The following is a 17,404-nucleotide window of genomic DNA, read 5'->3' on the forward strand; positions in this document are numbered from 1 at the left end:
CCCGGGGGCCCGGCATGGAGTTCTTAGGAAAAGCTACAGAAACATTGCTCACCTTGAGAAGTAAGCTCTCAGGGCAGGGTCCGTGCTCTTCCAAGTACCACAGAACATGAGACAGGTTATGAGATTTGCCATTCAATATGGAGTAAAAAAGTGGGAGGTTATTGAACTACTTACCCCCAAATAAAAACATAAACGAATGCAAAAAGAAAGGCAAAAACCAAAATCACAACAAAAGAGATGGCCCCCAAAATGTTCACTTACATTGAGTGAGGATCCCAGTTAAGGCATTTTTAAAATTCTCCTTCGCTTCCTCCATCTCTTGCTCGTGGGTCGCTTTTTCGTTCATGAGCCTGCGGACGTGGCTGTTGGCTGACTGAACCATGGAATAGAACTGGTTTGCTGACCGGCGGTTCACTTCCCCTCGTTCTATCCAGGAAAGCAGCACTGTGATTGCCTCAGAAAACTTGCTGTCATCTGCAAATGGAAGACCAGCAAACACAAATCATGCCAAGGCAAGAAAAAAACGTAGATACTTTTGGATCCTCTCAAAAGACAGTCCAGCCCACTATGATAGCTGCACTTGTTAAAATGGACAAATTCACTCTCCAGAGACTAACTGCTTCACCAGTGTTTAATTTCTCTCTTCTCTAATTTGTGACTTTGTGGAACCACCCTGGGATTCTTGTTCTTACATGCAAAGTCTGAAGGCTCAGTTACAGAAAAGTTGTTCTGGGCATCTTAGTAATAAGCTATAGTCCTGGTCTCACACCAAATCTTGATTACCTTCTTAAGGCCTATTTGGCCTCAACTATGTTCAGAAATAGGATGTGATGTCAGTTTTCTGATTTATAGAATTAGTTGATTTAGTGTCAAAATGTGTCAACAGACTAAATTGCTTTCAAGCTGATTGTAATGTGAGATACTCTTCCTAAAGCAGGCTGTAGGAGAAAATTCTTTCTTCTTCTGCTGTAGTTCAATTCTGATTTCATTTTAGGGTTAAAGTGACATGTTTTAGGAGGCTGCAAAAGAGAGGATTTCCTTGTTTTCCACAAAAGAGGCCATGCACTCTGAGATGGTCTGTGTTTGCTTTGCATGGCTGCTAGAAAACCCATTTGAACCTGGTTTGGGGTGTGTGGGGAGAGGTAGAAAGAAGAGAATGAAGTTTCCTCCACCTGTAAGTCAGTGATAAAGTTTACTTCAAAGCCAACCAATAGACTTGCCTGTTTGAGAACAGTTGTGGCACAGACCTGTGTTTTATGGCTTGAAGGTGGAGAAAACAGGTGTGAAGGTGGTTAAGTTAATTAGAACTGGAAGCTGTCTGTCAGTTATTACAACATTAATCGATTCAGCTACTGCTGAAGGCTCTGTGCATATTTTCCAGGCAAACTTGATGGGAGAAGCCTTCCATTTGTATTTTTCTACCCCTGAACCATATGATTTAGAAAAAAAATCATATGATTTTTTAAAAAAGGGAACTAGGTAAACTTGTAATTCTAATATTCAGCAGCAAAAGTATAATCGAAGATTCAGATTCTTATTCATTGAACAAATACTGAATGTCTTCCATATTCTATGTCCTGTTGGCCCCAGAAAGGACCACTAGACATTCTCCTACATTGTTCACATCTACACACATATACACACTGCAGACAGATGGTCAGAAGGCAATTCATGTTGAATGAAAGAATTTTATTTTCACTTCATAGATTAAACAAAATCAACTATTAGATGGTTACTAATATTGCATTGCCTCATGCTTTGTAAGTTGTATAGGATGCTCTACGTCAGATCTTCAATCTTCTCCCCCAAAGTCATCCTCCCAGATCAGGGCTCAGCTTCCTTGATGGGGCTGGCACTCACACACTGCATGAGAAATGGCCTCATCTTGACTCAGGGTGCAAGGAATCCATTCTGTCCTCTCTAGGCACATAGCAGCTATTGTGGACGGCAGACTGACCAGCCAGGATTTCATATCCTCCACTGCTGCAGCAGTTGCCTTCTGGACTTGAGGATCAAAACTTTGCTCTGAGCGAACTTCCCCCTGTGCTCCCACCCCAGAGCCCAAGGAAGGAAGGGGTCTGGGAGTGCCCAATGAACACCATGCAAGTAAAAGTCCAGTTTCCTTGAAAACCTCAACCCACAGGGACAGAGAACACGTCTTTAGGTTCAGAGCTGACTCATACAATTGTGTTAACTCTGGAATTTTCCGTCATAGTTCAACCCTCGGTGAACTCCAGCTGCAGTGGTTTCTTATCTCATTTCATGGACCAAAGCGGCTTGTATAAGATAAAATCCATCATGCAACTTAACATTACCCTCAGCCCATGGAGAGGCCCATAATTTAGCATTATGTTTCTGAGAGGCCCAGTGCGACCGTTACAGTCAGAATAAATTCTGCCTCCCTCCACGCACTCCGCCTCTCTCCCTGTCAACATACGTTAGGAGAATGGACCTCAGAACAGACAGCAGAAATAAACCTAATGCTTATGAGCAGTCTTTTCTTTTCTCTTAAAAATAACAACCACAAGGAACACTGACTTCCCATTAGACACAACACCAAGGGGGTGGGGGATGGAGTGTGGAAAAAACCCTTGAGAGTTTTGGAGCTTGCAAAGAGAGAGAACATCTTTCATTCCTGGGCTCACAGGTCATTTTCCCTTCTGTTGCTGTGGTCACTAGGTTTCATAGATACATTAAGTTACACACTATACATTAAAAGATGTATCTTTGTTCACATGACCTGAAAACCATACTGTTCTTCTCTTCTAGACCTAGAACGGACATTAAGCATAAGCTACTAGCAGCAGGTTGGAGCTGAGAGTTTTCAGACAGAGGAAGCAACATCCTTAAGGGGTAAGTACTTGAAAATACACTGTTTAAGAAAAAATAAGGAGCCAAGAGATTTCTGTACCACATTATCTAGTACTAGTAAGCAAAATTCCATTTGCTTAAGAGAAGAATAGAGTTTTGAAGATTCTCAACTTCATTTCTGAACTCTTTGAAACTGGCAGGCCTGATGTATGATTGATATACTGGCATTCAAATTAAATTCAAAACACATTAGTCAAGCCATGCTTCGTAAATCCAGTCGATATTTGTTGCCGTGTTAGAAGTGACTTTAATTTATATTAATTAAGACCAAGCCAGTAACTCCCTCTGGATGACTAAGAAGCATATTGAGAGCGGTCATTTTCAATACCCAACTGTAAATTCAATTTTGTATTCAGTGGAAAGATCACTGAGAAAGTGGAAAACAATATAAACTAATTTAAATAGGATTTAGATTGCAGCATTAGTAAGACTACTCATGTGGAAGGAAATTAACACTGCTCATAAAAATCACATCAAAGATGCACTTATAAAAATTCCAAATATTCTCTGTGAACATGCTTAGGCATAACTCTTGACATGTGTACAATTAGAAACTAGAGTGTGCAGATGCAATTTTTCCACAGGAAGAATTGAGGAAATTGTCATATCATGGAGGGAAAATGGACCATTTGTTCATTAAAAATGGCTCAATATTTAGCCAGGCACCCAATGGCTCTCATGTATTATTCTAGTTACTCAGCAAGCTCAGATCTGAGGGACATGGTTCCAAGCCAGCCTGGCAGGAAAAATCTGAGACTCATCTCCAATTAACAACCAAAAAGTAGGAAGTAGAGTTGTTGCTCAAGTAGTGGAGCAAAAAAAGAAAGCTCAGGGACAGCACTCAGGCCTCCATTTCAAGTGCCAGGTCTGGCACACAAAAATATGCCAATTTTTTCCCTAAGCAATTAGGAAACCTTACCACACACACCTAGGTTACTGGAAATGCTTGCTTGCTGGTTTTCCTTTCTTCAGGCCCCCCCATTCCTTTGTCATCTTCCTCTTGTTAAACACCATGGCATCGCCCCTGATTTTGCATGGGTTGTGCTTTTTTCCTAGGGGCCCTCACAACCATGGATTAGCTGACGTTCTTCCTCATGATTCAACTGAAGTGACATTTTATGAAAGAACTTCTCCTGTCACCCTGGTTTGAACTGTGGGCTTTATTGCTCTGTTTATATCATTACATACTGTGCTAAAAGAGTCTCTGTGGGGTGACTGTTGGTTTTCCTCTGTCTCCAGCTTTGCGGTTTAAGAAGAGAAAAACTTCTCAGACATAGTTTAATCTTCTGGTGACGTCTCACATCCCCTTTTGTGGGTTGTATTTTGCTTTATTTATACAATTTAAAAAATTATCTTTAAGTAGTTGTACAAAGGGGTTTCAAGTCAACATGTTAGCTCATGAGTGCAATGCATCTCGATCACTCCTCCCATCTCTCCCAACCCTGCCCATTCCTCAAGATACCATTTTCACATATGTACATTGACTAAGATTTACTTTTCATGGATTGTATTATCCTGAGCAAACAAGTGATTAAAAGTCAGAAAGCATCATAGTTGATAACAACAATATTAGTTTCATGTTAAAAGAGTGTACTCACAGAGTGGACTCATGCTCCTATGGGAATCAAGCAAGCAATTCCCTTTATCCTGAGGCCTGAGCTCATTGTCTCTGGCTGTGAAATACTTAGTGATGCCAGACAGTCCTAGAGTAGTAGAGTCTTTGGCAACAAGGCACTAACCAGCTTATCAAATTATTCACAGATTTTTTTTTGGAAAGCACACTTAGTTCTAGGACTACTACATCATTTGGTTATTAGCTTTATGAGGAACAAGTAGTGGTTTGATGATTATCTTGCTTCATTTCTGGTGCAGACTTTGTCATACTCCCTTCTCTCTCTTTCCCATGTTTATTGAACACCCCACATGTAGTACACATGGAAACATTGCATATAGGATAATCTTTGGTGTTTAAAAACCACATGCATGATCATCCCTGAGAAGCTTGTTAGAAATGCAGACTCAGCCTCTCTCAGGCTCTCTCAGTCCTCCAGACTATGAATCTGCATTTTACCGAAATTTGGCAGCGTAGAAGAAATGACTCAGTGAAAGTCAGGTAAACTAGGAACTAATCTAAGCTGGCAGACTATGAAAGCTTGAAATTGAAAAGAGTATTTAAAATTTAAATGATTTTGTAAGGATTTAATGTGATTCTTAAGAGCTTTGTGAGTCTTTGCCCCTAAATTCCTACTTGCAATGAAAGAATGTCACTCTCATCCAGGAAAGAAGAAAACAAATCCAAGAACCTGGAAACGTGCATAGTCTTTATTGTAAATCCTTTCAAGAAAATACTGGGCCAGGACCAGGAGCCTCTTCACCTCCACCCACAACTCAATGATCTGATTCTATGGAGGAAGGGAGTCGGAACCTTTATTTGTCTTTCACTAGGCTACTTTACAACTCTAGGAAAAATCTCTCTCTAAAAATGTAAATAAATATTTATGTATTAGAAAATAGAAATCTTTGTAAGGAATTTTTTTTGCCAGTACTAGGGCATGAACTCAAGTGTCTTGTTCAGCTTTTTTCATTCAGGGATGGCATTCTATCAATTGAGCTACACCTCCACTTCTGACCTTTTGCTAGTCATTGGAAAGAGTCTCTTATATTTGTCTTCCTAGACTGGCTCCAAACAATTCTTAGGTCTCACCCTCTTGAGTAGCTAGGATTATAGGCATTAGCCACTGGTGCCCAGCTATAAGGCAAATTCTGTAAGCAATATCCATCTATCACCAAAGGCAGAGATTAGTGAATGTGTCAACATATCATTCATTATATGTGTGTATATCTATTTCTTTGGAAAGAAAAGTGTTGTAGAATGTTTCTAGTCAAACATGGAACCTCCCTCTCTTGTTCTTTTATAGATCCAGCTGTGAATAAAGGTACTGCATCCCACCAAAGTTTCATATTTTATGTTCATGGCCTGACTTTGACCTATCTATTCAGAAATTCAAGGTTGGATTTCCCTGAGCCCACAAAAGAGGAGAGAAAAACAAATTACTCCCATCATTAACTATGTACTGGTTGGATTAAGACTTACCAAGTACCCACCATACTCTGCCCAGCCTAGCAGTTTTACATGTGCCTGAAGCATGGGCCCTGCACTGAGAAGTGCGCCCTTCCTCCAGGGGTTATTTACAGATCTGTGGCGGAGAAACCATGACTCTCTTACAAATATACAAAAAATCAGGTGCCAATGATTTATTTAACTCATTCACTAACAAGGAAGCAATGATATGCTAAAACTGGATCAAAGGAAAATTTGCCCCAAACAAGTCTCCTTTTTTGGGCCACTCAATTAACCATGCACCAAGTAATGAAATCATAGACACCACACAAGGCTACAGAGATGACTAGTGCTCCCCACAATCTTGTCAACTGTTGAGTATCTGTAAAAACGAGAAACTTAAGAGGGCAATCTGAGAATGTACTAATGATTCGTGTTTCAGGGTCAAGAAAAATGTTTCTAAATGAAATGGTCTATCTTGCCTTATGAAGGTTAGTAATACCAAGTAAGTGATTCTCAGATAGACTTCTGGGCTTCCTATTTCCCTTGTCTGAAGGAGGAGGCCTGGCTTTTAGCTAATGGAATGTCCACTTGGCTCATAGCATTATTGATTTTTACTTTCATGGAACCATAAATATTGACAACCTCCTCTGCAAAATGCTGGTACCACTTCCACCTCTACCTCTCAGTCACAGGCTGATTCTGGTCACACTAAGGAAATCTAAGTCTAGTCCTCAGAAGGACCAGATGCATGGTGACACAATAGCACTGTTGCAGACCTTTGTCAGAACTTCCATCTAACACAGAGAGAAATTCTTTATCACATAAAGAGAGATTATGGGCAGCTTTCCAAAAGGGAGGAAAGTACACAAAACTTTTAAGTGCTCTTGCCCACAGAATCCCCCGTGAAGGAGGAGAGAATGCTTCCTCGTGGTCTAATCAATCTCTTCATTGCACAGACCAAACCCAGGGCTCCTTCAGGGCTGGATAGTCTGCATTAGACACACTGGAATTCATTATCTCGTCTGCCTGGTGCCACTGTTTCCAATAAAGTGTAATTATGGTGCTATCGAGCTCCTTCTCACTTTCTCTAAGCCATCCCATAAACTTTGGGTCTATGCACAGTTACTTCCCAGTCAGTCTTCATTAAGTTGAATTGTCTCAGAACAATGTCTAGTTAATCAGCAGGGTGCCTACTCATTCTCTTTCTTAGAATTTATATTAATGGAACAGACGCTGGGAGACTTGGTGTCTCAGACACTACAAAACACTATAAAACTGTGTTTCCCCTGGCTTTGGAAGGCCTAGCAGTCAGCGAATGGAATGAGGTGACCTGGCCCCAAAAGATTCCCCCTTCTCAAACCTTACTGCATTGTTTGTGGGAGTGTAAACTTGTTCAACCACTTTGGAAAGTAGTATGGAGGTCCTCAAAAGACTCCACATAGAGCTCCTCTATGACCCGCAATCCCACTTTTGGGCATTTACCCAAATGTTTACAAACAAGACCACACTAAAGCTACCAGCACGACTATGTTCATTGCAGCACTACTTACTATAGCTAAGCTATGGAACCAATCCAGATGCCCCTCAGTAGATGAACGGATCAAGAAAATGTGGTATATATACACAATGGAATTCTATGCCTCCATCAGAAAGAATGACATTGCCCCATTTGTTAGGAAATGGAAAGACTTGGAAAAAATTATATTAAGTGAAGTAAGCCAGGCCCAAAGAAACATAGATCCCATGGTTTCCCTTATTTGCAATATCTAGTATATGTCTGAGTCAAGCAGAAAAGGTCAGATAAGGTGATGTTAGGGAAATGAACCCTAAGATATGTACTCAAATGTTTTTTTCTTTCATGCGATTGTTTCTAACACATTTATAAGATTATTTCGTTGTTGCTTAGTATGTCCCTCCCCCACCGTATAACCCCTGTTTTCACTGTATTTGATGTCGGTATAATTTGTGGAGGGGAAGGGGAAAAACAAATCATTTAAATAGGGATACAGGTGGACCCATTGCAACAATGAGATGTACAAGTCGTTATGTCGAAAATGAACTTTACAACTTTGGTGCGGGGGGAGCGGGGAAGATTGGGTTGGGGGGCAAGGGGAGGATGGGAAGGGATGGGAAGGGGAAACAAAGGAGGAGGCTACAATGCTTGATAAGAAATGTACTCATTATCTTGCCCATGTAATTGTAACCCCTGTGTACAGTATTTTAACAATAAAAAAAAAAAAAGGCCAAAAAAAAAAAAAAAAGATTCCCCCTTCTCTTGCCCTTACCCTAACACTGCTCCACCGAGTTGGCTACCTTTCCAGGGAGAGCATACTGCAAGTGCCACTTTCAAAAATGCCCACAGCTGGGCACAGGTGGCTCACACCTATAAGCCAAGTTACTCAGAAGGCTGAGATCTGAGCATCATGGTTCAAAGTCAGTCTGGATAGAAGTCCATGAGATTCTTATCTCTGCTTAACCACCAAAATCCAGGAGTGGAGCTGTGACTCAAGTGGTAGAATACCAGCATTAAGTGAAAAAAACTAATGGATAGTTTCTAGGTCCCAAGTTCAAACTTCAGTATTGGCACACACAGATGCACACATACATGCATACACATGAAATGCATAGCATGTGTATCTGTATGTATATATGTACATATAAAAATTTTAAACCTACTACTGTAAGTGGCAAGTGTTATTGCCATACTCAAGAAAACTAAGGTCTGTGAAGCAGGGGCTGGTGGCTGGTATACTGCGTTCTCTTCTTCCAGTACTGGGCACAATGCCAGGCACATGTGAAATGCTGAGCAAATACTTGTACAGTGACTGGAATGATAGGTGAGCACATCACTGCCTTCATTTCCACTCATTCCTAGTATCACTATGGATCAAAAACACAACATGCCCAAAGAGCTGAAGAAGGGAGAAAGAAATCAGTTTACTGAACACCTACTATATGCAGTTTTAGCACTAGACAGGCCACAGAGAGGCTTGTGGGTCATAATAACAACTGGGCTTGTACAGATTTTGCTGAATTAAGCTGATCTACCAGAAGAAAATTGTAAGAATAAATATAAGTACGACATAAAAAAACAGGAGGAACTGTAATAAACCTAAGACAGCAAGATTTCTCAAGGGAGAAACACAAAAAAATCAAACCAAATTAGGTATTTTCAGACTGTATTTTATCTTCCTTTCTGACACAGGTTTCTGTAAATTACGTCTTGACTGCATTTTATATCTTCACATCAATGAAATAATCATCAGGGAGACAGTTTCCTTGGCTTCTCCTGGCTGGCTCTGCAGAGTTATAAGGAACATGGAGTGGATTTTCTCTTGGAGGCAGCCAATTTCCTAAGCAATTAAATGCTGTTTATATTCCACACTCTGTGCTTGGGTTGAAATTGTCAAGCTTGATATTACCTGACTGTTGCCTAAGATGGATCCTCAGCTAGTTCATTCTACTGTAACAGCCATCTATTAAAATTTCCAATCTGCTTGCACCTCAAGGGATCAAGCAGTACTTGGCAAAGGTATGGCTTCTGAGTTTTGCAAATTATACTCATCTATATAAATATACATTTTTGAAATGGCAAGGCTTGAAAATTACTCTACCGAATTGACATCCCAATCTGCTATCTTCCAAAAGAAGAGGCAAGTTCTGTGTTCAGCTCTGCCTTCTGAAAAGTAACATAATGGAGATGCCAAATTTTCATGAAATTCCTCCGCGAGGTGACTGAAGGTACTAGGTTTTGTCACTTTGAAGTGTGGACCTGACAGGATACAGCTTAGTCCGTGTAGCATAAGGTGCTACACTGCACACTGCACACTGAACACTGAATGTTAAAAAAATAAAAGTGTTTGTCCAATGAGCAGACTTAGTTGGGAATGTTGTTCTCAATCTGGACAGTCTGTATGATTTCTAGATTGAATAGAGGTGAGAGGATGGCTGTATTTACATTGTCTATGCTTTTGGTGGTAGAGACAGCCATTGCCTATGTACCTACATGTATGCAACAAACTTTCTCAGAAGAGCAGAGCATGTACCAAAAGTGTCAGCAAACTACAGAAATACTGTTGTTGTGAAGGATCAGTTCAGGGTCAGCAGGGAATTAAAACAGGAAGCACAGGGCTTGTATACTTTTGTTTTTCTTTTCTTAAAACATAGAATGTCATTTTCGTATCTTTCCAATATAGGTGTCAGGTGGCTTGTCACACATTTTCTTTAGTGATAACATCTAATACACAGAAATACACCAGCTACATTATAAAACCCTCTCTAAAAACCTAGAACCAATCACTAACCCCCTCACATCAGAAATCTATAATAGCCTCTCTGTTGTTTATAGGAAAAAAACAAAGCCAGCAACAACCATCTAGGATCCACCATCTGGCCCAGAAACTTTTCCAGCTCCACCTTGTTCTATCAGTAGGGTGTACATAGCAAATCCTCTCTTCTTCCCATGTGTCTTTTTTCCCAGGGCTCCTTCTTCAAGTTAGACTATCTCAATGCTCCTTTTTATGTTGGGAAAGCAATCTTATTTAGCATGCCATGTTGAAATTCTGCATGCTCTATGAAAACTTGCCTTGGAGTTTTCAACATGTGCACCCGTACCTATTTGACAGTCTTGCTACTGGCTTTGCTTCCAGTAACTTGTTTACTTGTAGATGTCTGTCTGTGACCATTTTGGTGTATGTTAGCCCAATAGCACTCATTTACCTGAGGAGGGACTGACCATGATTTGCCTATAAAATGTCTAAATGTGTATATGCTGCTCATCTTATATGCTGCTCATCTTACACACTTGGGTCAATACACACACATATACCACCACCACCGTCATCTTGACTTCAAAACCTGGCCTTTTCCCCATCATCACTGAAGTTCTGCTGGGCATGTAGTAAGGTCTTCTATGTGTAGTTATGTCCAAAAGCTTGGAAGTCAGAGGAGGCCTTTGCAAATCTTTTGTGCAGGGAAGTGTGTACACTTACATTGCTACATCTGTAGGTGTCTGAAGGGTCTCCATCTCTGTATTTGTGTATCTGTGTGTATGTGTGTGTGTGCGCGTGTGTGCGCGCGCACGTGTGTTCCAGTACTTGGGCCTGTGCCAGTACTGGGGTGTGAATTTATGGCCTCATGCTGTTGGTTAGTCTTTGCTGCTCAAGGCCAGTGCTCTGCTACTTGAGCCATTTCTTTGCCTTTAACAAACACCTCCACCTCTGGAGGGAGGGATCTAATTCTAGGCTTCTCCTCTGTCTTCTGTGGGCCTCAGTTCAGGGCCCAGTGTGCCTCAGGAGGGCTTTCAGAGCCTGGTGGAACTGCAAACTCCACAGGGGACACTAGGAAGTGTGGCTGGCTCACTGGGAGCTAACTAGAACAGAGGACAGGCCAGCTCTCTGTCACCTCATTCAGTGCGCTTCGTGGAGTGACAGTGCACACATTCCTGGGGCATGCAGGAGAAGGGGCTGGAAAGGCCTGGACCCTGCTGAAGCCCAGCTGTCTGCAGATTCTAGGTTGCTCCTGCTCTCTCGGGGGGAAATCAGCAGATGAAGGGACCAGAGAGGTTTCCAGAGCTGCGGCCTTTGGAGATGGCTACGTTTATCTGTCAGCGGGCAATGTAGCTAGGTGTGAGATTGCATACCTTTCAGCTTCTCGGCCAACAGGGCGGCTTCGTGCTCAGAGTAGTGCATGATGGCCGGTGGGGACGGTGGCCGGAGCCGGTCCTCCTCCAGCTTGCGCCGGTGCCTCTCCTCACGGGCTCGCATCCTCTGCTTGCATTCCCACTCATAGAAGTCATCTCTGGCCTGGGCAAAGTCGACGTGAAGGCGGCCAGAATCCTTTTTGTCTGTACTTGACCCTAACCGCATTCGGTAACCTGAAGCAGCGGAGAAAGTCTGGTCACAATGGACACAACTTTGGGTTCGAGCTTTACCCAATGCTAAGCAAGCACAGGTTTATTTCTCTGTGCTCAGGATAGGCCATCTTTCCCCTAGGAGCTAATGGCTTCTTCCTATCCATCATGAAATACTGCTAAATTAAGCCTGTTACAGATCTGGGGACAAAAATTGTTCCAGAAGTGTCTCAGAGAATTTCTTACCATGTACCAATTACTGTCACCCAGAAGATGACCTCAAGGAAAAAGATACTAATTGGGCCCCCTTTTCACCTCTGGTTTTCAGGAAGCTCAGAAACACATTTGGCATGTAGTATATGTGTGTGTGTGTGTGTGTGTGTGTGTGTGTGTGTGTGTGTGTGTGTGTGTACATACATACATACATATATATATATTTCTTTTTATGGCTGTGTTTTGTATTTGGAATTTACTGTAACTCTATTGCATAAGCACTCTTAAAATTCTTTCTAGAAAGAGGTGGGGTATGAGCACAGAAAGAGCATCTGTGATATTTAAGGGGATCTACAAAGTAAATGCCACAACACCTCACTTGCAGGGTACTGCTTCATTCCTTTAGGAAAGGCTGCAGTTGAGTTTTCTCTCTGCAGCTGCTAAAGCCACAATTACTAGGGCAATTCTGTAATATTGTTTCATTTCCACATATCCCCTGGGACACTCAGGAAAATATTTTACCTTCTACCAAGAGATCTGGCTGTTACCTCACTCTCAGCCTGCAGCACCCATCTGGCACGCAAGGCCATACAAATTGTCCATACAACCTTTGAAGCCACCCCCACCCCCCCCACACACACAGTAGACCTAGAACTCTGAAGGATTTACTTGGAGCTAATACACTTATAGAGATTATGAGCTGAAACTTGATCTAAGACATCAACGCAGGCCTGAAGCCAGCCAGCCAACTTCAAATGAAGAAGACTTGACTTTGAGGTTGCTCTTCACTTTGGGGTACTCTGATTTTCAGAACATAAATTCAGGTCCCAGAAGGAACTCAGCTGCTAGATGCTGCTGGAGAAGAGAGCAAAATAAGCACTTTTGCCATGTCAGGCTTTACAAATGAAATATACAACTGTAAAATGCTGAGTTGTGTTGTGTTGTGCTGATGTTTGGGAGCTCATGGTAGTTTGGACGGACTGTCTGTAGCATTCTGGGTTAAAACGCAGCTGCAAATCCCTATAATGGCCAACTTTTCCCCAGTAGGGCACTTCACACCTTTGAAAACTTACAAATAAGATACAGATCTCATATCTGATGCTTCAAGCCACTGAACCCTTCTCCTTCCCAGGCTTCCACTGTGCATAGTAAAAGGTAAAGACATAACTGCACTGATCAACCATGCAAACAGCCACTTACTAATAAGCAGAACTAACTGCTAGAGCAAAGTGTGCCTTGGTTGTGGAGGACCATGGAACATGAGCAAGTGAGCAGGCCACAGTGATGCACAGAACAGCTGGGTGGCAGGACCGGCCTAGGACCGGCCTAGGACTGGCCACTGTCCAAACTGGCTAGGCAACTTTCCCCTGCTCACATCCAGAGAATCACTTTCCAGACATTTCTGTTCCAGATGCACCTTCTCTTTCACCAGAACATCATCATTACAGCCTTAAAAGAGACCCTGATGAGGCTGAGACTAAAATTAGTTTGGCCGTCAGATGTGAGCACGGTACTAAAATTAGACCTTCCAGCTGGGCTTGGGCTTGCAGAAGCTTGATGCAGGAAGGGCAGCTTGCCTTCTTCCTACCCCTTCAATTAGTCAGCCTTTCAGATCCTCTCAGCTCTGGAGAGCTGAGGTGGTAGAGCCAGGGACTTCCCTCTGCTTAGACAGGGAAGTTGCAGGTGAGACCTGTGATGGGACTTCCTGCTTCTGCAAAAGACAAGGAGCATTGAAGCAAAAGTAAAGGAACTCCCTTTCGCATGTTTAACCTTGGGGCTGTGAATGACTTTTTGATTGGGTCTGAGCATTGAATTGTGTTCATGTTGAAAGGAGCTTTGATCTGCTCTGAACCTCTCATTGAATGAGGTGGAATAAGCAGAAGTTTTATTGATAAGTTATAGTTTAACATAGTGACTAGAACTCAAGTCCCCTGGGCAGGGTTTGCAGAGAAACAAGAATCAAACCTTCTTTATCACAATCAGGTACTGTTACGAAATAACACAATGTAGATTATTTGTTCTACATTTCCTGATAGTCCTGGTTGGTAGGTATAATAATTCTGCAGATGAGGATGTAGAGGCTCTGAGGAAGGTAATCCAGTCAGGGCTTTGAACCCCAGCATTACACTCTCCAGATCCCCATAGTCTGACAACTGTGTGTGCACTGCAAAAAGTCTTCAGTTCTGTTTCCCATTCCTACTAGGGAATATTCCCAGACTTTATTTTCTTTTTCATATTGTAAGTTTACTGGAATAAAGGTTTTTAAATTCTTCACATTGCTATGTAACTCAAGAAAGTCTCTGAGGTATTGCAACAAACTCAAGGCTTCTGGGGTTTGCACAGAACATCACAGCAATAGAAGCAGACTGCAGAAATTAAGTAAAACCTGGCAGTCATATTCACACATTTTTTTTTCCTATTGTTTTCCCACCGTTAGCCATTAGCTTTGCCTTGGGAATAAAGAGGGATATACAGGAAGTAGGAGACTGAAAACTCTTGCTGGAGCATGAGGGAAGACCAATAAATTAATCTAAAAATATGCCCTTTTAAAAGCCACACATACAGCAACACTAGCCTTACTATTCTTAAATTTGGAAAAGGACTTGTTGCCAGATTCCACATACTTCAACACCCATGAGTGGAAAGCAGCCCTACACTTAATTTCAACATTTAGAAAGATCTTGTATAAAATCTGACACCAAAGAACAAGGATGGTGGAATAGATTTAAATGAGGGATGATGCTAGACTACCAGTGGCCCACGAAGTACTTTCCTGCAAAGAACTGATCTTGCTTTGGTACCCCCAAGGTGGTGAAAGGGAATTCACTTTTAAAAGACTGAAAGAGGATTCCACCCAAGAATAATAATGGTCCTCAGTACTCATAATATTAGCTTTTATCTAATAAGCACTTGAGAGCATTAATTAAAAACTCAATGGAATTTCTAAAGTCTGGATAGTAGGAAATATTTCCTGCAGCAAGGTACAGGAGGCACCCTCTTATAAAGGTAACAGAGAGCGCCTCAAAGCTGAGAGGAAAACAAGGCAGAATTCCTCCTTCTCCAGCCCCAAACCCACCAGAACCTTACTGTGGACTGAGGCAAAAGGAAATAAGCTCACATTAACATCACAAAACATGACAAAATGCCCAGAAAACCCCTTATGTAAAGCAAAGTACCAGAAAGGTAAATGGCTTTATCAACCATGAATTCTTCTGCAAAGCGAATGTGACAAAAATTCTTCTTGCTCTTTCGGATAGCTGTGATATCACCACACTGCTCAAAGACTTCTTGAATGATTTCTTCAGTAGCATTCTCTGGTAATCCTCCAACAAACACAGTCTTGCACCCAGGAGGTCGTTCTCTTGTGGATGGAGGTGGAAGATCTAATATCACAATGAAACAGAGAAATTTTTTTTTGTCTTTGATTTACTGACTTTCTTTTTCCTGGTTCACTTGGCAAAAGTCAAGCTTTGCAGTTACTTGCATTAGACTGGGTCATAGTCAACTTTTATAGAAACTTTTATTTTCCTCTCCCCTCCTCCTCCCAACCTTTATTCTTTGTGTTCATTTTCGCATAGCATGTCTATGCTTGTCTGTGAACAAAGGTGATGCACATGTTAGCATAATTTCATTTTTCCTTCATAACACAGAAGCTTAGGAAAAGGGGAGGAGAGGCTTCACAAAGTACAAAACACGATGAAATGACAACGTGAAGAAAAACCTTGGCTTGTTCTCTGCTTTGTCTTCTTGCCAGATAAAAATGCAGCATCGTAGAACACAGAAGCGTGACCCAAGAAAGCACGCACAATACTTACTTGGCAAGCAATATGCTGTGCCTGAAAAAATACTTGGTTATTATTCGCATTTAAATGAGCAAACTATTAAATTTGGGGGAGGCTGTGTAAGAAGATAAAATGTATACTGTCACAACGTTTTACCTAGTTTACATGTAGATTACTAAAGCAATCTCTTGAAAAAAAGACAACACTGATTAATACAAATTTTTTAAAATCCTAGCTATTTAAGTCCATAACCCCAGTTATTTGAGGGTAAATTAAAAAAAATTCCAGTCCATTTACTTCATATGCAATTTGGCCCAGAAGTTTGGAGATACAGGTTCTCCTCTTCTCAAAAATTGTTAACTCCTAAGTTAATTTAAATTTCCATCTTGCAAAACACATTTCAGACTTTTTCTCCCACAGTTGTGAAGATAGATGGAAATGCTTATCTATTTCACACCGTTCTCTCGGAAATACTTGACTCCAATGCATGCAAAAAGATTCTCAATGCTAGATATAAACCCTTAAATACTCCATCCTGATTGAACTCTTGGCAGACACAAGGATACACCCTGTATATTTGCTCTAATCTAGAGACAGAAGCATCTGAAGAATAGTCCTTTTTGTACATGCCTGGGTGAATCACACCTGAAAACAAATACAATGCAAATTCAAATAAAAAATTTTAAAATACCAAGCAAAGTATTTCTTAGAGGTGCTACTCACTTGGATTTTGAGGGAAAAGAGTACAACTTTTGCAGTGGATTATTTCTTTGACAACGGCCACTTCTGTTGGTGGTGGGGGTGGTACCAGGCCCAAGCCTGGTATCATGGGGTTAATGGGGGTGATTCCAGTCATCATGTTGAGGCCTGGATCAAAGCCTGGGACACAGATTGAGTCTGTGAAAAAACATAAGATAATATTTGTAGGCAGAACCTTAAATCCATTTCCATTGCTGGTTTTGTTATTATTTTATAAAGATTATTTGACTTTATGCTCTAAGACTTTCTTTTCCAAGATTTTCCAGTATAGCATTATAGAAACCTGTGACCAAAGGGAAGGGAGAGAGGAGATGAATATAAAACTGGACAAAAAGGAAATCATATTACTTAAAATATTAACATGGCAGAAGCGAGCACAATGTATTAAAGTGTAAAAACCTGCACCATGAAGCTTTGCTATTACCATGAGCGCAGTTTTCTGTTTCCTAACATCAGTGCATTGTTTATATTGTCTTTGAGACAAAATGTGGGCTGAGAGAATATTATTTCATATTGAAGGGCCTGTGAATTTGACACTCAGCCTGTTTTTTCAAGGGGTCTCCTTGCCCTGTGACCTAGATTTGAGAAAGTTCAATTGACATGTGTATACTTTATAATCATGACTCAAGTCTCACCAATCTGTTTCTTTCAGAGTAGGGGAAACTTCATTGAGAGTGATTATAATTATAACGATGGGATAGACACATGCAGGCTTAAAATTAGCTAGTAAAATAATTAATTATATTGGATCTTCACACTTTTCTTATTAATCAATATATAATTGCTTTACCTTTCTGAAATGTTTATACATAGAAAAACAATAAAAATATTTGAAAGAAACATGTTTTCTATATAGAACACTAA

At 41.1% G+C, this 17,404-nt stretch overlaps 1 protein-coding gene across 1 annotated transcript in view; it reads right to left on the reverse strand.

Annotated features, from left to right (window-relative positions):
• Positions 1-17,404, reverse strand: part of Enox1 (ecto-NOX disulfide-thiol exchanger 1) — a 540,384-nt gene that overhangs the window by 133,202 nt on the left and 389,778 nt on the right. The window contains exons 8-11 of the mRNA XM_042685602.1: positions 16,505-16,678; positions 15,176-15,382; positions 11,577-11,810; positions 262-474 (exon numbers count right to left, since the gene is read on the reverse strand). Coding sequence (XP_042541536.1) covers positions 262-474; positions 11,577-11,810; positions 15,176-15,382; positions 16,505-16,678 — 828 coding nt within the window. The remainder of the gene's footprint in view (positions 1-261; positions 475-11,576; positions 11,811-15,175; positions 15,383-16,504; positions 16,679-17,404) is intronic.

The sequence above is a fragment of the Dipodomys spectabilis genome, unplaced genomic scaffold, assembly GCF_019054845.1.
Source record: "Dipodomys spectabilis isolate Male_0828 unplaced genomic scaffold, ASM1905484v1 ptg000095l, whole genome shotgun sequence".
Classification (NCBI taxonomy): Eukaryota; Metazoa; Chordata; class Mammalia; order Rodentia; family Heteromyidae; genus Dipodomys; species Dipodomys spectabilis.